The following is a 22,245-nucleotide window of genomic DNA, read 5'->3' as shown; positions in this document are numbered from 1 at the left end:
CACCTTTATTTACCAGTTTCCAGTAACAACTTCATGAGTAAAACCGAAACTGCAGTGTATGCCCCCTTCTCTTAACACTTACAGTAGATCTGATTAATCAAAATGCCATGCAACTGGTTACAACGTGCATTTTTTATGTTGTAGTCTGTGTCATTAAAGCCTCAAAGTTTAAACCACACCTCCAGCTGACAACAAATATTTCCTCTCTGAAGGGTCGGAGGCAGTCTCACATAAAAAGGGCTTGCAGGCTGACTGAGGAAGGGTGTTTTTTTCTTCTCTATATTCAGTCCTTTCTTTCATGCTGTGTGTACGGTGCATGTTTCCTCAGACAGAGTCTCCAGGATCACTTTGAGGATATAACAAGCCGAATGTTGAATTTGACGGATCACAGGGAATCAGCGCCTGAGAAGAAGATTGCGGGTAAGAGGCAGCTACCACCAACTCCAAAACAAAAAGGATTTACCCTGCTTGGCAACACATGTAACCGTTATGCTTCCAATTGCTTTGGCATAACGTTAAATAGGACTACTTTGACATCAACTTCTTCTACTGCTTCTCAATGACTTATGCACCAGAACAAAACATGTCTGTAAATTCAACGATTGACGACTGCAAAATACCCAATAATTCCACATATGAAGTCCTCTCCTGGGTGATGGTTGGAGAGTTCGTGCTGGGTCTGCCTCTCAACCTGTCGGTCCTCTACATCTTCATCTTCAGGTATGAAGTCACAAAATCTCTCTTTTAATGCCTATTTACTATTTTCTGAAATAACTCAAAAAGTAGGTCGATAACGCCTTCAGGGAGGGCGACGTTTTAAACTTAGCCAAACGCCTTGAACTTGCTGCGTGATTTGTCAGCTGGGATTACCCCTACTTTCGCCAGTAATTTCGATGACTATATCCCCCCAAAAACACCCCAATATGGCACTTAAGGATAGGATGGATTAATCCAGATAACTACCAGTATTACTTTCTATAACCTGGAGGACTGACAGTTCTTTGAAAGAAAGCTGAGATTATACCAACGTTAAAATTGGTCACGTAGTTGTGAAGAGCGTCTAGCCTGCTGTGACTCAGTCAAGTTGTTTATTGATTCAATTAATGAATAACTGTCGATTCATGACTCTGCAGGGAAATGTAATACATGCATGCTCAGTCAAGTGACTAGAAGAAAGAAAATAGAGGCCAGTAGTTAGATCCAGATTAGGTTCTTATTTTTTGGCAAAAAACGTGTTCCTGAAGTGGTTAATTTCAGTTGTCTAGGACAGCTTATTTTAGGTCAGGGAACCAATTGTACTTAACGTGCTAGATCACTAACCTGCATGTTTTCAATACACTTAACAATTGTAAAGATATTTTAATTATTAATAATTCAAAAGCAAAACATTAAATGTAAAAACAACAACATGAATGTTAAATGGTTGTTAAAAAGGTTTTAGGCTGATTAGGGTAGTCAGGCATCCATTGCCATTTTTGGAAGCTATTTTGAAATGCCTTGCAATTTCACTTCTTGAAAACCAGACTATATTTAACAATTGAATTGACGTGAAATGCTTTTTTAACAAGGTGAGCACTGTCTGCTAGTCTTGAGATAAACCTATAGAACATAGCGTGCTGTGGGTAAAGATAATCTCTGAGAGCGGGAACTTCAGCATGCAGAGATGTTGGTGTTTTCTTTGGCCCGATTGTACATTTCTACCACTAAAGTATACAGTGCAAAAAAAAGAAGCGGATGCAATAACGAAATGATCATAACCCTAGATTAAAATATGCATTAATATGCTGATAAAGAACTCTTTTTGCACAGTGATTCCTGTTTGAGTCTTCATATTTGACATTAAGTAGAGTGCTTCAGTTGGATGAATTGTCAGACTATAGCCGTGCAGAGATTCTGTGCATTTGTATAACTTGAGATGCCGAATAAATAACAGCTTGTCAATGGCTTCCTCTTTCAGGTACAAGTTCTGGAAGAACAAAAGTATCTTCCTGTTCAATATTGTGGTTGCGGACTTCTTGCTGATGGTCATTCTTCCTGCCAAGGTTTACCATTACCAAAATGGCCAGAGACGCAGCCCAATTAAAGCCGTGTGTAAGACGATGCACTTCATGCTGTTTCTCAACCGAGGGGCCAGCATCGCCTTCCTCATCACGCTCTCCATCGACCGATACTTCAATGTGGTTCATCTCGGGAGGAGGAACTTTGTCAAAGTGCTGAAGAAAACGCCTCAAATCTCCATCCTCATCTGGGTTCTCTTGCTGCCCCTCACCATCCCCACTATGGTCAAAACGTTTGAGTGCTGCAACAGCCACGGCCGTAAAGAAGAGACGCCTTCTCACGACGTGACGGACACCTTTAGAGAGGTATTGTTTGGATTTATTGTGTTTTGATTTGCTTTATTGCGGGGAGGCTATGGCTCAAGAGGGAAATGGTTGTCCTTGGCCCCAAATTGCTCTTAATGTGTGTGAATGTGTGTGAATGTGTGTGAATGTGTGTGAATGTGTGTGAATGTGTGTGAATGTGTGTGAATGTGTGTGAATGTGTGTGAATGTGTGAATGTGATGTGAATGTGTGTGAATGTGTGTGAATGTGTGCAGCCTCTGCCTCTGTGTGAATGGCTGAATGCTGACTTGTATATTTAAAGTGCATTTAGGTGTTGCAAAGACTGCTATAAAGCAATATAAATACAGTCCATTTAGTTTGACATAGCTGTAACATATTTTAGTAGCTAACAACAAAGGCCATAATGATTACGATGTGAGCATGAACAAAAGCCCAATATATACTCTGACGTCAGAGAGTTAATCTTACCAACGCTTTCAACAATAAATAAGAACTTCAGTTATTTACAGTTCCTCTCACATTTAAACAAACTTCCTATGAAGATGCCAGTCATTACAGGTTTTTGCCCAAAGGTTATTTCAACACCCTGTAAACCCGAGAAGGATGTAGAGCTTGCAATAGCATCTTAAATTCTGTCTAAATTATATTGTATGTGACAATCGAATAAAACAGAACACTTCCCTTGTTGTTCCTGTGTGTTGGACTGTGAATCAGACAAAACAAGACAAGTAAAAGCATGAAGAGTTGATTTTGTTTCAATATGACTCACAAACCTCAAAATCCTGACTCCAAATGGCTCCAGAAGGCATGTCTACAGTATGGAAATATATGTAGTTTCAGATATAAGCTCAGTGACATGTAATGTGACCCCGAGGCCTGTCTGTCGGTACATTAGTGGGTTTTTTCTGTGTTGGGTTTCATACTCAAAGTCACTTCTCTTTTCAGATTGTCTACTTCGCGCAGATCATCATCCCCTTCATCATCCTCGTCTACTGCAGTGTGCGCATCGTGAACCGGCTGCGGAGGAAGACCGTGGGCGAGAAGACGAAACTGAGGCGAGCGGTGCTGGTGGTCATATCGGTCGTTGTCGTGTTCGCCCTCTGCTTCCTGCCAAGCACTATAGCCAGAGCGGTGCTGCTGGCCGTCAGGCTGATGGACTTGCAGGTCGAAGAGGACGTTGTGGTTCAGGTGTACGACAGCCTCATGGTGCTGTCTTACAGCGACTGCCTGCTGGACCCGCTGGTTTACTGCTTTTGTAAATCAGGGTTCAAAGACGCTTACATTTCCACCTTCTGTCCCCAGTTTCTACAGAGGAAACTGTTGAAAGCTGACTTTGGATTGGGAACAACAACCACAACAACCATAACTATGAACTCTGGTAATAGAACTGTGTCCTTGCCGATAGTAGAGAAATGATCATGTATATCCCTTCGGGGTGTTTGTTACTGTGAGCCAAACCACTGTTCCACATAGGTGTTTTCAGCAGCCCTAGCAGATTACACTTTTTCTCAGAAAACATCGGATTATGCGATACTGATAAATGCAATTGACTCTAAGGCTGAAACACATCACCGACGCCTCCTCCGCAGAGCTCATCATGTACGGGCATAATCTTTATATGATCAAACCACATCGACAAGAATGCAGGGCATGCTCATCGTTTATCTGGAACTGGTGTTGTTCCTTGGTATGTGCGCACCACATACACACACACACACACACACACACACACACACACACACACACAGTGTCGATATTGTTTTCCATTGGACTATTGGTGCGTTCATAAAATATTGACATAAAGAGTTTTATAATGAATAACCATCATTAATCAGTAATATAGATATGATGACTTAGTTGGTGCAAATCAAAGATATCAAATTCACTTTCCAGTAATGCAGCCTTTAAAACCAAGAAAAAACAACACCATATTACGATATTATGATGACGACATCTAGTCTCATAGAACAATATATTTACAATCCCCAGCCCTAGTCTGTGTACAATGAATCAGAAATTGATATCTCAAATGTGGACTATCGCTAACCAAGTTGCTGGAGGTGCAATCTTTTTTCGGAGAGGAAACGTGTTAAAATAAACGTTTGAATAACATTTTTAGAGCTGCAAATTGTGTACTGTGGAAGTATCTGCAAACAGTTTGGGCGTCTTTATGTGGATTATCAGGGACGTGTACTCATATAGCTCATGTAATGTGGCTGCTTCCGTTAGAATGTAAAATCCAATAAGAAAAAATTGATTATAAGCGCAAAGCATTTTTTTATATTTATTTTTTATAATATTATTGAGTTTATTGTATAAAGGCATTTTAATTTATTAGCATATATTTCAAGCCAGGATTTAGGGTTATAGGGCATTTCAGTTGTGATTGCATTCTACCACTACTTTGTACCTATAATTACAAAGTATTCAGCAGTCAAGTAAAACATGCTCTGCAGGTACTTTTGCAGTGTTTGCAAAACTCTCATGTATCACTCAGGAAACTCTATATCTCTGCATTCATCATCATTACCTCAAACCACTTTCACCCGTCCTCATTGAGATTTACCACCAGTGAACTGTACATTTCAATATTTCACAATTGCGGCTTCAAAGTGTTGGAATGCATTTCTTCAATTGACTCGATTTGTTTCCTTTTTTATAAGTCAGAGTAAGAAGAGCCTTTCTGTTTCGTGAGATGAGGTCATCATGTCAAACCTACGTGGACTGCAAAGACCTGGAAGGCTGTTTTAAACGCTTGTCATTAAGGCTGTATACAAACATGTGATGTTGATTATCAAAAAATAATTATTTGTATAAGATTGAGGTACCGACTGGGGATGTTTGTACTGCTGCTGTAAATAAAGAGAATTCATGTCTTGGCAATGCAACGACATGCAGAGCTTTTACTGTGAAACCACATCCCTCTTTTGTCTAATGGTGTAACGTTATCCCACGCAAGTACTAAAACCAACACGTCTATATCGCCTCTGTACACTCCCACATCTTTGCAAATGTGGACATTTCCCCCCCCCTTGTGCAAAGGTGTTTTCAGTCAGTTTGTCATCAGTTTGCACCAATTGTGTATATGCAATCTGTTGGAAACACAGGGTGTCTGCAGGAATCCTGAAGTCACGTGTAAAACCTTTTAAGACCTTTTTTAAGACCCTTTCCATACATTTTAAGACCTCATCTCCACTTGGAGTTCTAACCGGTTACCTTGGCGACACACTTTACCTCACATTGACTATATACAGTATTGATTGTCCTTCCTCCGTATCTTCCAACCATTTGGACGCAGACTTGCATTTCCCCATAACGATGTTGTTTAACAACCGGCGTAAACGGACCTTTGCGCTATCAAGCAGTGAGCGTGCGATGTCCTGTTCAGATGACGTCAAACCCAACGGGATGCCATCAATAAACTACACAGAATCACACTACACACCTACGCCATGATTACATTCAGGCAGACTGTAGAACACAACCTCTTTGGACCATTTATAGACTTATTGGAAACAAGCTACAAAATGTCATACCTTGGAAAATGCCGTTTAATACTTTTTAATAGCCTTCATTTTCGCTAAATTGATTTATCAACTTGTAATACTTTTTAAGACCCCGCGGACCCCCTGGAACAACATGAAGTTATCTACAAAAGGTCAAATACAGCTAATTAACACATATTGTTGTCTATCCATTTCCTAACTCTGTCTTTCTTACACATTAGTGCCTCATTTATCTTTTAATAATGTGGGAACATTTGGAGGTGTGTGGCCTTAGCTTGAGGCAGTGTGTGTGGGTGTTGCAACAGGAGAGATGATGGTGGCTATCAAGTTGAGGGTAGCAGAGCAGAAATATCACAGCAGCAACAACAACAAGAGAAAAGAAGTATGAAAACAAAGACAACAAACTCTAAACATCGAGAAACACTGAGGTGTTATTGCTGCCACAACCTTTGGCTCCACGCCCTGTCTGCCTTTTTCGTTAATACTGTAATGGCTTAACGGATAGTTTGGATTGTTTGAAGTGGAGTATTCTGAGATCATTATTTACAGCACGCCCCCAGTTTGGAGAAGCAGAGAGGAGTTACGGCCCGTCCACACAGCAGCGTGCGTTGAAGCTTCCAACGCTTCTGCCCATTCACTTTGAATGGGGTGACGTCACTTTTAGCCGAACTGCATTTTGGGAAGCGACGTGGAGCGTGGCTGGCGTCAAAAGTTGAGCAATGTTCAACTTTTGACGCCTCGACGGAGGCGTCAGCCAATGAAATCCCGTGTATTCAAATCTGCCAGTACAATCGCTAGCCAATCAAACCGCGTGTATGCTGGGAGAGACTACGCAGGTCATTTCCTCATATTCAAAAAAATTGAGGGAAAATTCATTGTAGCGGTAGAGAATCACCCGGTGCTGTATGATCAGTCTCTGTTCATCTACCGGGATACAAACCGGAGGAGCGAGGCATGGAGGGAGGAGGCAGAGACAGTGGGTGAAACTGGTAGGTTTTCGCCTGTTTGGGGAGTTTATATCCAGTTTACTTCGTTTTAACATTGCTTTTGCTTTGTATGTCGGGGGCGGGAGATTCATGTGATTGGTTGTTGGTCGTGTTGCTCGCAAAAAATCCCCAAGCTTCAGATACGCCCACCTCCAAGCGTCAACGCACGCTGCTGTGTGGACGCTCCGTTACTGCACATAAGCTAAGCAATGTGCTCCTGTAGACGGGGGATCATGCAAAACATATTTTAGCCACCTAAAAGAAAGGCCCATCTATTTAGAATATTTTCCTTTCGTTAGTTTATTTGTGTTAATGTTTGACTTTGGTGAAGCAGAACTATCCCTTTTAAAATATGGGTTTACTCAGAAAAGGCTCAGATGCAAACCTTAGGATTTTAAATATCAATAGTGGGGCATTCATACAAAAGTTAATCAGAGAATTGTTTTTCTTTTTTAATGAAGCCCTATCCGTGAGTTGGTTCTGTTCAACACTGACCTGTTTTCATTCGAGTCCCCTTTGTGGATCGGCTCAATTCAACGCTGAAACTCTTCATATGGATGATCTGGAGCCTAGAAAGAGACAAACATTAACATCTTGACCAAAGAAACAGAACATGCCTCACAACTGAAAAACTAATCTGAAGTTCTACTGCTATCTAGTGGCTGGAAGCACAAAATGAAAAAGGGGACGGAGCAGTATTGTGAACAATAAATCCTTGCACTATTGCATAACCCTTAATCATCGAGTCCCATACAGGAAGCTGAGCCTTAATGTTGGTTTATTATCAGCTTGTATAACGTGTTATGCTGTATGTAGAGAGAGATGTGTTGGATCTTACTGTACAGATTTTCTAAGAACAAAATGAAAGTAAACTGTGGCTTCTTCAGGCTGGTGGTTTTGTGCACTGAAATTGGTAAAACTCAGTTAACCTTACTTTCATTCCAACCTATTTTCAGTGAAAGCTTATTGACGTTATGTATTTCAATTTGTTCTGATAAAAGGTTGCATTTCACTATTCGTACAGTACGTACCTTCGCAAAGCTTGTCCCAGGCAGCCGGCCAATCGACTGCAGGCTGGAAACATCAGACCTACGACAGAGACAGAGATAAAGAGAGATGAGAAGCAGATTACAATGTGAACGAACACATGCCATTTCTAAAAGTCTGTGTGAGTGTGAGGAAACACTAGATGGGTCCAAAACCACTGACCAGAACAAGTTTAAAAATGATACATTTGAGAGATTCAAATATTGCAGCACCTCGCTCTAAGTGCGGATAAAGTAAACGACTGTAAACTATTGTCATAATTACTGCCCCTTCAGAAAAAAGTAGTTAAGAATAAGCGAGAGCATATGATTGGATTACTAAGGCGTAGTCCACACAGGTACTTTGTGGGTTGTGTTTTGGCTCTAAATGCATGGTGATGATAGGTCACTTAAGGACCTTTTGGGGATAACATATGTTTTTGACTTCATTTGCATTTCATCATGACTGGACAGGAAGATTACATCAGTTCTCAAAAAACACCTGTGGACGTGCAGACACGATGCATGAAAGCGTACATTAAAAACATCTGGTGTGTAAAACAGAAAGTGTAAAGGGCATGTCACCTTCTCTTATCCCTTTAATCGGATTGATCCAAATGCTATGCAACTTGTTAAGAGACATGTTTCATTTCTTTAAACCACACCTCTAACTGACATCAAATCTTTTCTGAGAGGTAGTCGCATTACAAATAAAGGGCTTAGAGTCTTAAAAGAGCTCCAGGGTCACTGTAAGGATCTAAGAAGCGGGCTGTTGAATTTGACGGATCACAGTGAAGGGCCTAAGGAGAAGATTCTGGGTCCAAGGCAGTTACTACCACCTCCAAAACAAAAAGGGTTTAACTTGCGTGGAAACACCTTCAACCCTTATCCTTTGCTTTGAAACTGCAGAAAAAAGGACTACTTTGACACCAAGTTCTACTTCTTGGAACTACTGAAAGTACAACAAGGGCTCTTTTCACACACCAAAACATGTCTGTAAATTCAACGATTGACCACTGCAAAGCTCCCCATCGATTCACATATGAAGTCCTCTCCTGGGTGATGGTTGTGGAGTACGTGCTGGGTCTGCCTCTCAACCTGTCGGTCCTCTACATCTTCATCTTCAGGTATGAAGTAACACAATCTCTCTTTTAATGTCTATTTACTATTTTCAAAAGTCAGTAGAGAAAGCCTTTGGGGAGGGGAAAACGTTCAACTTGTTTACGTGATTCTTCAGTTTGGTGTTTCCCGTCTTTAGTCTCTCGGAGTGATTCAGACAGCATAGTCTTGGGGGATAGCATAGATAGACACATCCAAGTGACTCTGACCTACTATTAATTATGCCAAAGTTAAAATGTTTACGTTTTGAAAAGCTTCTCATCTACTGTGACCAATTAAAGTTGTTTCTTGGTTTATGAAATGATCCGCTGCATTTCCTGTCTGGTTGCAGGAACAGATTCATACAGCTTTGAGTCAATGAATCAATTCCATTAAATCACCATCCAGAGAGTGCTCTAAATACACACTAAAAGGATAAGAAAGAACAAGGAATACATCAAGCAAATACAAAACTAAACATTAAACAAATCAAAACATCGATGTTAAAGGGGTGTTATTATTATAAAGGCTTATTAAGTATTAGGGTAGGCTGTACTTCAAACAGTGAACTTGCTACACATAAGAACCATACTTTATTTAAATTGACTTCTCACTAAATGCCGTTTTAACCAGATGATCCGTGTCTGCTAATCTTGAGATAAACTGATAAAGTTGTAGAGCATAGCGTGCTGTGATTAAAGATAATCTGCAGGAACTTCAGCAGGCAGGATGCACAAGTGCATTTTGCCACCATTCAATTATACGTCGCAAAAAGATTTAAAAAACGGCAATAACACACAACTCATATTCCTGCATTAAAACATGCATCAATTTCTGCACAATAGTTCTTATTCAAGTGTTCATGTTTCAAACACTAAGCAGAGTGCTTCAGTTGAATGCATGAATTGTCAGAGTTGTGCATGGATTCTGTCAAATAAAGCCAGTAACCGCAAAATAATACTGTTTTGTCAATGGCTTCCTCTTTCAGGTACAAGTTCTGGAAGAACAAAAGTATCTTCCCGTTCAATATTGTGGTTGCGGACTTCTTGCTGATGGTCTGTCTTCCTGCCAAGGCTTACCATTACCGACATGGCCAGAGACGCAGCCCAATTAAAGCCGTGTGTAAGACGATGCACTTCTTGCTGTGTCTCAACCGAGGGGCCAGCATCGCCTTCCTCATCACGCTCTCCATCGACCGATACTTCAATGTGGTTCATCTCGGGAGGAGGAACTTTGTCAAAGTGCTGAAGAAAACGCCTCAAATCTCCATCCTCATCTGGGTTATCTTGCTGCCCCTCACCATCCCCACTATGGTCAACACCTTCGAGTGCTGCAACAGCTGGAACAATGAAACTTTTCTAAACGATGTGACGGATTTCTTTAGAGAGGTACTGTCTTAGTTACTTTTCTTTGGATTTGCTTTAGTGCGCAGTGCCTGATGCTCAGGATACAGAAAACATGTCGACCCGACCTTGGGCAACAATGCATACTTCAGCCCTATTTGCTCCTGATGGCCAACAACATTGTGTGAATGTTAGTTTCCTTGAACAGGTAGCACCTTGTATGGCAGCCTCTGTGTGAAAGTCTGTCAATGGGTTAATATTAGTTGTGCAATGTACAAAAAGGCCTTAATAATTACGGCCATTTTATACTCCAATGTTAGAGGACCAATCTTACTAAAGCTTTCAACCCTGAAGAACTGTGTATCTGTATGAGCTGTCTAACTCAAAGTCACTTTTCTTTTTAGATTGTCTACTTCGCGCAGATCCTCATCCCCTTCATCATCCTCGTCTACTGCAGTGTGCGCATCGTGAACCGGCTGCGGAGGAAGACCGTGGGCGAGAAGACCAAACTGAGGCGAGCGGTGCTGGTGGTCATATCTGTCGTTGTCGTGTTCACCCTCTGCTTCCTGCCAATCACTATAGCCAGAGTGGTGCTGCTGGTTGCCAGGCTTCAGAAATGGCAGAGCAAGAACGTTGTGGTTCAGGTGTACGACAGCCTCATGGTGCTGTCTTACATCGACTGCCTGCTGGACCCGCTGGTTTACTGTTTCTGTATCTCGGGTTTTAAAGACGCTTACATTTCCACCTTCTGTCCAACGTTTCTTAAGAAGAAACTGTTGAAAGCTGAACAACCACAATAGTAATTACGAATTCTAACTGAGAAATTCCTGAGGACACTGAAAAACACCAGTCAGGTTGTCTAAACGGCCAAATATTAACAAAGCATGGATAGACGACTTCTCTGTGCAGTGTTAATTCTGCTCTGACGGCTCTGACTCATCAATTAAGTTGAATGGTTTCATCTGAAGATTTTTTGTTTTACTGACGCTGATTAAAAAATACTTGTCTGCTTCTTTTGAAACTCATTTTCTTCCGTGTTTTGATTGAGAAATAATTGACACCAAAACCCATGTTTTCTTTCCCAAACTCACTTCAATTGTAAGTCTACTGTAAATATAAAGAAAATAAGAACATATCTTAAAAAAAATTCAAGAGCGGTGCAAAGTACATCATCATCCATAGCTGTTTTTAAGTGTTCAGTCATGGACTTTTTCCTTAATTCCTTAATTTCCTAAATTCATTCCAAGATTGTATTCATCTGAATGTCACCATCTGCAAATATTACAAGTTGTTAAAAACATTCAAATGCCACAGAGCAATGATACTATGTGTTTTCATTTTCAGAATTAATCTAATACATGGGACAAACCAAATTGATCTAGAATGGTTTTCCACTTTTTTTTTATATAGGCATAATTATTCAAACCAAACTAATATTCCCGCCAGAAATATCAGTTACATATCTGAGTGGAAGTGAGGTGCAGCTAGCTTTGTCAAGGTGTAACATTAGCATAATGCAAAGGAACAAATAGGCAGCGACAAAACGGGTTAAAAAGGTTATTGTTTTAATAAAACCACAAAATATTGTTATATTTAAATTTAGGAATAAGACAGGCGTTATTGTAACATCAAGAAATGTCTTCAACGCTGTGGTAAACTAGTGACTTAGCTAACAAAAGGTAGCTAGTTTAAGTCATATGTGAGTGACCTGCTGGGTTTTTTAATTGGCTTTTGGGTAAACACTTACTAAACATGCTTTTATTTGAAAGTATTTGTTTTAATTATCAATTAAAAGTAAAATGTCAAAAACTATGACTGTTGTAAAATAATTCAAACGGAGTATTTCAAAACTGTCCTGTCATTTGAAAAACAAACTAGCTTAAAATGAGTAGCCTAACCCTTCATCTTTGAAATGACACATTCACATAAATATATAACAAACACGTTATTTATCACTTCGGGTAAAGAAGAATTAGTGAAATTTGATGAAAAGCAGCTTATATTATTTAAGGTTCGCGTAAAAAAATAGTTACCTTGCGTGTCCCAGCTGAGTTGCCGTTGTGACCGTTGAGTGAAGTGAACCGTTAGTAGTTTATCCGTTAAAACCTATACAGTCTATGGTTAAAACCTATTTTATTGCGATAAAAAAAACTCCATGAAAATATAGTTTTAATTCAACCTAGTGTTAATCCCTTAAAGTGAAATGAGGACACAAACATTTATGTTTTAACCTCCCAACAGGTAAACAGGTGGATATTCAACTCACTTCCGGTACGACCCTTCAAGACACAATTATTATTAACGTGTTTTGAAAAACTGGGATTATTATTATTTATTTATTTTGACACATTTTTATAAATGTTTCCGTTTTTTTCATTTATGTATGTATATGCTTATTAATTTATTTAATTTGTTGATTTATTGACTCTTCTCTTCCTCCTTTTTTGCAGTTTAGAATGTTTGCCAACGTCACAGAAATTCAAACGTCTGCTTTTTTTGTTACAGCTTTTGTAACGCCGCACCCCCAACTCTAAACGACTCGCTGATATCTCGAGCTGAGCGCTCATTGGTGGTTTTTACCCCGTGCTGCTGATGAAACTCTCCAATTGGCTCCGCAAATGTTTGTTGTTGTTTTGTGTCAGTGTTACGTCGACACTTCCATTCACATTGTTCATCATTGTTCCACAATGTTTATCATCATGAAATTAACATCTATGTTATACCATACTTGCACTGCTTACCGTTTTCATACTTTATAGGCCTATCTTAGCATATTCATACACACTGTTAATACTGTTCATACTGTTCATATGGCTACTGTATATTCATACCCCTCACTGTTTATTCATCATTCAATTCATTCTATATGTTATGCTGTAAATTGTGTACATTACTTTTCACTCACTGCTTTTTGCACTCCTGGTTAGAAGCTAACTGCATTTCGTTGTCTCAGTAGTAATCTGTGCAATAACAATACAGTTGAATCTTATCTTGAGCAGGAACAAATGTATGTACTTAGTACATATCTGACATTAACGATTAAACACATTTGTGCATTCTTTATCAGGGTGTCCGCGGGGTCTTAAAAAAGTATTAAAAGTTGATAAATCAATTTAGTGAAAATGAAGGCTATTAAAAAGTATTAAACGGCATTTTCAAGTTATTACATTTTGTAGCTTGTTTTCAATAAGTACACCGACTCCAGAGTACTTACTGTACTTTCTTACGATCCAGCTCTGGGACTAGTACAGTATGTCCTAGTCTATCTATTTAAATTATAGTTGTAATACAATGATGGAAACAAGATGGAATTAACCTTTATTGAGAAGAGCCAGGATTCTGCTTTGTTTCTGCATTCAACATTCCTACCAATTGACACCCAGTTCAATCTAGACCAAGGTCTTATTCCATGTATGAAGATTTTTTAACAAACAGACAACAGAGTCCTAGGAAATAGCAGTTTATTAGAAACATTGTACATGCTCGCCACAGGGTGTCATCCTTTCCCTCTGCCTGTTCATTCAGATGACTGCATCTATTCCCAAGGTCTGAGAAGGGACACGGCCCTGCCCTCCATGTTTCGAGCGCTCTGGCAATGCGCTGCTGGAGTTTAGCCCATAGAATTACCATTGTAAATTCATTTGGTTGAACTGAAAAAAAATCCAAGCCTTTGTAATAAATCCCGGTTGTTTTCCACTTTTAGTTTGGTTTGGCCCTTAAACAAATTCCAGGTAGCGTTTATAGACCAAACCCTACTAGATGATGTTGTGTAGGCCTATATATATATATACAAATAGTTTCTTATATTAGAACCTCTTTTATTTTGTTATAGACTTTGAACTTGCACGTGGACAAGTTCCTAGACCAACTCCTTCAAGCAGAGGATGTGTGACATCATTCTTCCTCTGCTTCACGTTTCTAGCTTTCTTTTTTTTTTTTAACAGGCAGAGAATCTGTGTTGTGTTTGTTTATGGTTCTGTCAAAGTGAAACATTCCTCTTGGATGCATTAGGGACAGGGCCGTGGGAAGTAGGGGTGCTGAGGGTGCTGCAGCACCCCCTGGTGTGGTGGAGGACCATCAATCTGCACTTCCACAAGATTAAATTGATTGATTGGAAAGTTTATTAACAGCTTGTATATTGGGTACAGTACAGTACAGCTCAAAACATACAATTGTTAAGGGGATGCAGACCAGAGAAAGACTTTCGTCTTGTTTACATCAGGGTCCCCCATTTCCAATTCATCATATATATCATCATATACAAATATAATACACAAAAAACGAATTTTCGTTAACTTTAGTCTAAGTTATCTTTTAAGGGTTTGTTTGTATTTATTTATATAAGGACCATGCATACACAAATTCATCTCAGCAAAGAGAAGAGATGCAATATGCCAGATTATAGCTAATAGCTCATTTCCATCTGTGGTCCCAGATCAGTTTTAAACGGTTTGGTCACAATTTATGTAAACAAATATTTCCAAGGCACACCTTTATGATTATTAGGATAAATAAAAACAGGTTTGAAATCATTCCAATGTATACTATAGGACAGTAAACCACATCTATCGTTTACAACTGGAGAGATTACAAAATATGCATAAATAAATGTTAACTAGGTAAAATAAGATATAAATGAACCACAAAGATAAAATAAGTTAGCCTACATTTATTTGTTATTGGAAATGTTCTCATTCTTATTTGATTAATAGATTGAAGCATTTTACTTTGAAATGTTGAAAAAAATCTTCCCAGGAGGCACCCCCGGACCCCCCTAGAGGATGTGACGTCCACCCCCCAATTAAAACATGTTCATACAATACTAAATACATTTGAAGCCTTTTTATGTAAGCTGTCCACCATGTCATTACCAGCTAAAATCTTGCCTCGGGCAGCAAATTGGTCAGAACTGGCCCCTGGTGTCATCCCCACAGCACCCCCCATTTGAAACATGTTCCCACGGCTATGATTAGGGAGGTCAGTTTTTCAAGAAATCAAGTTCCCGAGAACAATATATTTGAATGCATTCGCTGTAGCCTATCCTAAATGGGTTTATGATTGACAGCCTAACTCTTTTCAGTGAATGATCCATCTATGGAAAACCAACATGTTCCCTTGTAGCGATGGTGACTGGTCAGATGTAATATCATGGTTAAATTATATATGGATATACCATTTATACGACATTTTTTGCAAACATAATGTATATTACATCGTTTTTGTATTTAATAACTAAGACACAGCATAAAAACAGTGCTCAACTAATTTGTATTTTAAATAGCGCTTGTCTGCTACTAAAGTGTAAAGCTAGTAACCTGCCTGCAAATAAGAAAGTTCAAAATATAACACATGTAGGTCTGTTTAACAACGAAAGTCTAAACCAATATAGAAAATGTATGTTACATTTTCAGAGTATGGCTGTTGCTGCCTTGTGTCTTACCCGACCAATAGAAGAAAAACGTTTTTTTTCTTATTTGCAGCCAATCAAATGTATGAAGATGTACAGATTATTTTTGTACTAATGCTATATCTTCTTCTTGGATTTCAAACCATTGCTGTTTAGAACACTATGGCTCTTGCAGGTTTGCCAGAAAATATATTATTCGCCCAGACAGTCTGTCCCTGCCTCTCTTCTCCAGAACTTTGATGCTTTTCTCACGAAAGAAGGATTGGTGCGGTATCGCTGCCGCCTTCATGTGATATCGTGTCGACATGTTGCCATCCTTTTTACGGTAATATAAATGATTTGCATACTTGTGGTAAAGCATTTGTTTGTCTGCAAGTTCCAAATCACTTTCTAACAGTTCCTGATATTTCTGATCAGCTTTAGCCTGACTACCATGTGACAGTGCATATACATCTGCAATTTCTATTTTCATCACACGTGAGGAATCAGGGTAAAGAGCAATCAACTCCTCAAGGAGAAGGATTGCTTTGTCTATCAAGCTTTTATTTGGGTGACTTTCCCTGGAAAAAATGATCTTCCATTTGTAGCAGAGTGCAACACATCTCTTCAGATAACGCTCATCTGGATGGTTCTTCAGAGCCTCCTCTGCCAAAGCAATGGCCTCATCACCAGATATATACTTCCTGTAAACCCATAGCAATGGTTTTAAACCACTGTAGCTGCTGACAGGACTTCTCAAAACCTTTGTGGCTAACTCACGTCTATTCTTTCTCCTCTCTGAGCACGTTGATCAAGGTAGTGAGCAGCGAGGTACAAGTTCTCTGGATCCTGTTCTTGGGCAATTCTCATTTTCTCCACGATGTCATCTTCCAGCCCTGTCCTGCTGTGCTTAGAAGCATGCATTAAAGCTAAGGCATGGCAAGTGTTCCACTCTCGTATGCCTGGCTGCATCTCGATGGCTCTCTGGAAGTAATCTACAGCAAGTGTTTTGTCTCCACTGACCGTCATCAGCGTATAGGCTTTCTCAGCGTAGGTCTCCGGGTGGAGCTCCTCCTGGGATGGAAATGGGTCTTTTTTATTCAGGGTGTCGACCTTTGACAGGTTGGCCTCGCTCTCTGCTTGGTCTCCCAGGTGGTGGTGCAGCCAAGCCAGGTCCCCGTAGTTCACCACTAACCAGGGGCCCTCGTCTGTGTTTTTGATCTGGCTGAAGGCCTCTGTAGCCTTGTTGAAGAACTTCTGGGCGTCTTTATTGGATCCCAGCTTGTACTGAATGAACCCTCGCAGGTTGTAGATGTGACCCAGCCAGGGGTTTCCATCATTGGTGCCAATGTTTAACAAGTTGTCCCGACAACGTAAAAGTAAGGACCTGCTGAGGTCAAGGTCCCAGGTGAAGTGGCACTGCAGGGCCTCCAGTCTGGACACCAGTGTTTGACTCTGAGTAGCACTAATACAAAATAACAAAGTAATACAAAGTAATTTTTAATGTACTTTTATGATGAAATCCAGAATCAGCTACTCACCTCATCATTCAGCTGTTTCCTCAGCTTTGTAGTTCTGTAAATGTTTGGATGGTTTTTGCTCTTGATGCTCTGGTATAAAGTCAGTGATGTGTAGCGTCTGTTTTGCTGTGAAAGATGGGATGTTATTGAGATCGCAGCTTTAAATGAAACAGGATTAGGTAAAACAAATGTCAGAGGGGTGGGGGTAAACATGCCTTATCTTTCGTTTCCACATTTGAAAAACTAAATTGAAGAGTCATTAAACTGCGTCACATTTTCTGTTCGTCTAGGCAAAAGTGTTTTTTCTAAGCTATAAGGGTCATTCCAGAATTGGAGGACATTTAGACGTCAACACTTTTGAAAAATGAACGCTCTATTTGCTAATTTTCTGTTATGTATTTGAGAACAACAGGTAGTAAACACACATTGATTTGGCCAGCTCAGGCATCAATGGTACATATAAAATGTTTTATTTGTTGATTTTCAACGGCCCTAAATGGTGGACTAGAACTTTGAAATCAATTTTAATAATGTATTTTTACCTCTTAATCTAACTATAATTGAAATGTGTTCATTTTGAGTTCATTGTTGAGAAAAAGGGTTAAATGTTTCAACCTTAAAAAGAACAACCAAAAAAACATTTTTTCCCCCAAAATAACATTTGACAACAATCAATGTCATTAATGGCAGACCCTAAAGATAAGAAAAATCATTGTTGTGTTTTGTTCTACCTCGGGTAGGGGTATCTCGAAATCTGAGGGCCCTTCCTGCTAGACTATAAGTCAAGCTTAAAGATATTTAAACCATGTGCAAGTCAAGTCTCAAGTTGTTTAAGAAGAGTCAAAATGAAGTCAAAAATAAGTTAAAACATGTCAATACATGTCCAATTTAGTTTCATTCAACATGTCCAGATCAAGTCTTATCAAGATGAGTTCAAGTCAAATCTCAAAAACTAAAGCCTGCTTTGAGGACTTGCTGCTAGACTATTAGATGTGTTTGAATGACATGAACGTTGTCCAATATATTAACTTCTTAACGTCCAAGGCTCAAGCGACTCAAAGACAACTCTGACGTCCACAGAAAACATGTAAAACAAGTAGCCTTTCCTCAGACCCCCCCCCCCACTAAGTGCACAGTGACATGAACTCGATCCTCTTCCCCAACAGACACATCTTTAAATGTTCACTGATTAACAGCATCACTAACTTGCTGCACACGAGACGCAAAGCCCAGCGGTCCAGGGAGGCCCTTGTGATGCATTTACTGTATGTTTCTGACTCCTGTGTTACACATTAAAATGACACACTTGTTCTGACGTCTGAGAAAGCTGATCGTTTTAATGTTCCACCTTTTTCACCGTAAGCAACAACGTCTTTCTGAGGACCTTTGCTCCTTCTTGTCCTGTTTAAAAACCCAAAGCAGAGACATGTCAGCGGTACCTCAGTAGAGAGATGCTCAGAGCTCACTATCAAGGCTGCACACACTGTCTTTTCAATTATTTGTGAGCTGTTTTTAAAGAGCTTTCTTTAACCATGACCACTTTTGACGACATCTTGGAGGAAGTGGGGACGTTTGGCCGCTGTCAGAAGCGGATCTTCGCCCTGTTTTGCTTGGTGTCCATGCCCTGGGCCGGGGTCTACGTGGGCATCGTCTTCCAGGGATTCACCCCGGATCACTGGTGCAGAGACCCCGCGGTGGTGGAGAGGAGGCAGACGTGTGGATGGAGCCTGACGGAGGCTCGCAGGCTGACGGTGTCTCAGGGGAACAGATCTGAGAGCAGCTGTGAGCGGTACGAGGTGGACTGGAACTCCACGGCTCTCAGCTGTGATTCAGGGGAGCTGGCCCTCAGCAGAATCCCAACAACGGCTGCCTGCAAGGACGGCTGGGAGTACGACTACGAGGGGAGACAGTCCTTTGTTACTGAGGTTAGTATCTGGGAAGAAATGCAATGTGATGTGATGCAGGCTGGAATTATTGAACTGTTAATACGTTTCTGAAGGACACTTCTATTGCCGGACAAAATACAATGCATGTAAAGGTCCCATGTCATGGCCATTTCTACTGATCATAATTCCATTGTTGAGGTCTACTAAAATAGATTTATATTCCAAACTCACATTGGTTTCTCATACAGCATCTCTGTGTAGTATGTGTATTCACTCTCTGTCCTAAACGGCTTGTTGGAGCTCCTGCCCCCCCCCTCCCTGTGAGCCAAGTGGCCGTCTGCGAGACAGCGAGACACAGCGAAACCCAGCCTGAACACACACACCCGCAGCCTGGCTGGGAGTTTGTGTGTGTGCTCACACACCGACTCACAGCCTTGCCGCGTCCCGCCGTCTCAGGGAGGAGAAATCGGCGGAGCTGCAGCTGAGAAAAGATTGAGTGTGTGTGTGAGGAACGGCTCCACGGATTGGTCAATTTTGACCAATCCACGGAGGGGCGTCGTTACGTCACTTGGTTCCCGGGAGAAAAAAATGGAAAAAGAGAAATCTCCAACGAGGCGTTCTGGGGCAGCATAGACAGGTATTTTCTGTGTTAGAGTTGTACTCGCTACAGGATGTACTTTGAGGGTTTGTGACTCTGCAGACCGTTTACATGCAGAAAAAGCTACATAACACACAAGGGGACGGGGAATAACCAGAAAAGCATGACATGGGACCTTTAAAGTACCGTAGGTCATGGGTTAAAGACAAAGGTGGATGAAAGAAAAAGTAAGAGAGAAGACGAAAGCAAAGAAAATAAGTAAAAATATATATTCAGATGAATGAAATATAAATAGAATGCATTTACTTTAATGCTAATGTTCTTCTTACAACTCACTGATTCCCAAGTTGTGTCGTGCTTGTTAAGTGCAGAAAAATACAAATAATTGTAAAGGAATTTATGAGGTTTAACAAAAATAGCCACCAGCATGCACACAATTTCTAAAGTAACAACTTTGAGGCAGTTTTTATAAGTATTTTTGTTGTGGTTCTAGAGATTTTGAAGATTTAAAGAGAATCCTTGCATGACTAACGTGTGTGTGTGTGTGTGTGTGTGTGTGTGTGTGTGTGTGTGTGTGTGTGTGTGTGTGTGTGTGTGTGTGCGTGTGTGTGCGTGTGTGTAGGAGGATGGAGAAAGCCATCCTGAGGAACCAGCAGCGGACCAACCTGCTTCCCACTGTAAACATATGCAACAACAAAGAAACAGCTATGGTTTAACTGCGACTGACAGAAGTATTTTTTTTTCATACTCTTAGTTTTTTGGATTTCACTGCTGTGTCAAAGTTTCCTCTGAATATTCTTACACACAGACGATTTAAGCCTCAGGGACGAGTGACGTTGGATTGAAGTGTGTGAAGAGAGACGTTAATCATGTTATTATAATTATTATCATTATTATTATTATTAGGGGCGACTGTGGTTTAGTGTGATGATCACAGGTTCAATCAACATGTTGTTGTGTCCTTGAGCAAGGCACTTCACCCTACAAGCTCCTGCGGGGTATTGTCCACAGTATTGATGTATTACATGTCTATTATATGTCGTGTAAAGTGCTTTGAGCACTTGGAAAAATGCTGTAATTAATACCATGAATTATTATTTTTATTAAATTATCAAAGAGCTTTCTATTAACATAACATGAGCGGAAAGTGTTTATAAAAACATGTATTAAACATTTCCCCTGACCTCACATTGAGCATTTTGGTTTTCAGTTTCTATCTTCTGCTGCATCAACTAACATCAGACATGTCTTTTTTTGGTTGGTTTAGTCACTTAGTTTGTTGGTTAGTTAGTAAGTTAGTTATTTGATTAGTTGGTTAGTTTGTAGTTTTTAAGTGAGTTAGGTAATAAGTTAGTGATAGTAGTCAACTTGTTAGAGAATAAGTCAATCAGTAAGTGAGTTAGTCAGTTAATTGATCAGTTAGTTAGTTAGTTGGTTTGTAAGTTAGTTAGTTGGTTACTAAGTTGACTAGTTTGTCAGTTAGTCAGTAAATCAGAAAGTCAGATTGTTATTTATTTTGTCAGTCAGTCAGTCAGTTAGTTAGTCAGTTAATTTATCAGTTAGTTAGTTAGTTTGTCAGTTAGTTAGTTAGTTAGTCAGTTAGTTAGTTTGTCAGTTATTTAGCTAGATATACTTTATTAATCCCAAATTGGGAAAATATTTTGTTAAAAGACAAGTGTGCTCAACATTAAAATACAAATACTTAAGAGTGGAAAAGAGATAACAATTTAAAATGAAATGAAAATGAAACATAGTATAAACAAATATAAATATAAACAATATACACAATTCTGGTTGATTAAAATGTTCTTTAAAAAGGTCAAGAATACTGCAGTAGCAGGAATAGGCTCATAATATACGTATACGTATATAATTGTGGTTATCCATGATTATCCATAAAACTAAATGTGAAATCAAATATATGGTGCAATTTCTTTTTAGAGGGAGGACTCCACGAAGTTTAATGAGGTTGGCGATAATGGACATTATGGCTATTGAAGATGGCCTGTTTCCTCTTGCATACGTCACACACACACTATCAAATATCTACAACAGTGCAAATGTTCCTGTTCGATCAAAACACTTGCAAACAATTGGCTAAACTACATCAGCTCATTTTTTGAAGATATTTCGTGGAGAACGGAGATGGCAAACTATCCGAGTGGACCATAGTGTATCTTTATGCTTATCTCCTTTAGGTCTGCATGTTTTAGGGGGTCAGATCAACCAGCGCTCTACCCCTCGTGGCTCCACTGGACGTAGGCACCGTTTTTATTGTTACCTTCTTAGAAGACAAGGATGAGCTCAATAACACGTCAAGCCTATCCCACATCTCTCCGAAACATATGCTGCGCCACCTAAATGTGTGTCTACTGAAGGAGGCCTGATTTGAGATATTAAGTCAATATAATGAGATATTAAGTCAATATAATGAGATAACTATCAATATAATTAGATATTAAGTCAATATAATGAGATATTAAGTCAATATAATGAGATAACTATCAATATAATTAGATATTAAGTCAATATAATGAGATATTAAGTCAATATA

General features: G+C 39.7%; 4 protein-coding genes across 4 annotated transcripts; 3 read left to right on the top strand and 1 right to left on the bottom strand.

Annotated features, from left to right (window-relative positions):
• The first annotated feature begins 224 nt into the window (after nt 1-224).
• On the top strand, nt 225-5,260 carry LOC117533961 (12-(S)-hydroxy-5,8,10,14-eicosatetraenoic acid receptor-like). Its single transcript, XM_034197986.1, has 4 exons — nt 225-420; nt 576-720; nt 1,958-2,363; nt 3,289-5,260. The coding sequence occupies exons 1-4, from the start codon at nt 369-371 to the stop codon at nt 3,757-3,759; spliced, it is 1,074 nt and encodes a 357-aa protein (XP_034053877.1). The 5' UTR covers nt 225-368; the 3' UTR covers nt 3,760-5,260.
• A 3,590-nt stretch (nt 5,261-8,850) lies between these two features.
• Nucleotides 8,851-11,101, top strand: LOC117533942 (hydroxycarboxylic acid receptor 2-like). Its single transcript, XM_034197976.1, has 3 exons — nt 8,851-8,987; nt 9,947-10,346; nt 10,706-11,101. The coding sequence occupies exons 1-3, from the start codon at nt 8,851-8,853 to the stop codon at nt 11,099-11,101; spliced, it is 933 nt and encodes a 310-aa protein (XP_034053867.1).
• A 2,644-nt stretch (nt 11,102-13,745) lies between these two features.
• LOC117533932 (interferon-induced protein with tetratricopeptide repeats 5-like) lies at nt 13,746-17,358 on the bottom strand. The gene is given in 3 exon segments (XM_034197970.1): nt 13,746-16,467; nt 16,470-17,152; nt 17,229-17,358. Coding segments are annotated over 3 exon segments (1,290 nt in total). The 5' UTR covers nt 17,237-17,358; the 3' UTR covers nt 13,746-15,868.
• A 1,038-nt stretch (nt 17,359-18,396) lies between these two features.
• On the top strand, nt 18,397-20,654 carry LOC117533962 (solute carrier family 22 member 1-like). Its single transcript, XM_034197987.1, has 2 exons — nt 18,397-19,132; nt 20,314-20,654. Exons 1-2 carry the CDS (start codon nt 18,740-18,742, stop codon nt 20,443-20,445), a joined length of 525 nt encoding a protein of 174 aa, XP_034053878.1. The 5' UTR covers nt 18,397-18,739; the 3' UTR covers nt 20,446-20,654.
• The last annotated feature ends 1,591 nt before the right edge of the window (nt 20,655-22,245 follow it).

This window comes from Gymnodraco acuticeps, unplaced genomic scaffold (genome assembly GCF_902827175.1).
Source record: "Gymnodraco acuticeps unplaced genomic scaffold, fGymAcu1.1, whole genome shotgun sequence".
Lineage (NCBI taxonomy): Eukaryota > Metazoa > Chordata > Actinopteri > Perciformes > Bathydraconidae > Gymnodraco > Gymnodraco acuticeps.
This window is presented reverse-complemented; position numbering and strand designations above follow the sequence as displayed.

Bases quoted from the DNA above. Each gene is read 5' to 3' on its own strand.
- LOC117533961 (XM_034197986.1), top strand. From the start codon at position 369: ATGTTGAATTTGACGGATCACAGGGAATCAGCGCCTGAGAAGAAGATT. The intron at 421-575 runs GTAAGAGGCAGC...CTTATGCACCAG, and splicing joins GCCTGAGAAGAAGATTGCGG to AACAAAACATGTCTGTAAAT. The intron at 2,364-3,288 runs GTATTGTTTGGA...TTCTCTTTTCAG, and splicing joins TGACGGACACCTTTAGAGAG to ATTGTCTACTTCGCGCAGAT.
- LOC117533942 (XM_034197976.1), top strand. From the start codon at position 8,851: ATGTCTGTAAATTCAACGATTGACCACTGCAAAGCTCCCCATCGATTC. The intron at 8,988-9,946 runs GTATGAAGTAAC...TTCCTCTTTCAG, and splicing joins CTCTACATCTTCATCTTCAG to GTACAAGTTCTGGAAGAACA. The intron at 10,347-10,705 runs GTACTGTCTTAG...TTTTCTTTTTAG, and splicing joins TGACGGATTTCTTTAGAGAG to ATTGTCTACTTCGCGCAGAT.
- LOC117533962 (XM_034197987.1), top strand. From the start codon at position 18,740: ATGACCACTTTTGACGACATCTTGGAGGAAGTGGGGACGTTTGGCCGC. The intron at 19,133-20,313 runs GTTAGTATCTGG...GCGTGTGTGTAG, and splicing joins GACAGTCCTTTGTTACTGAG to GAGGATGGAGAAAGCCATCC.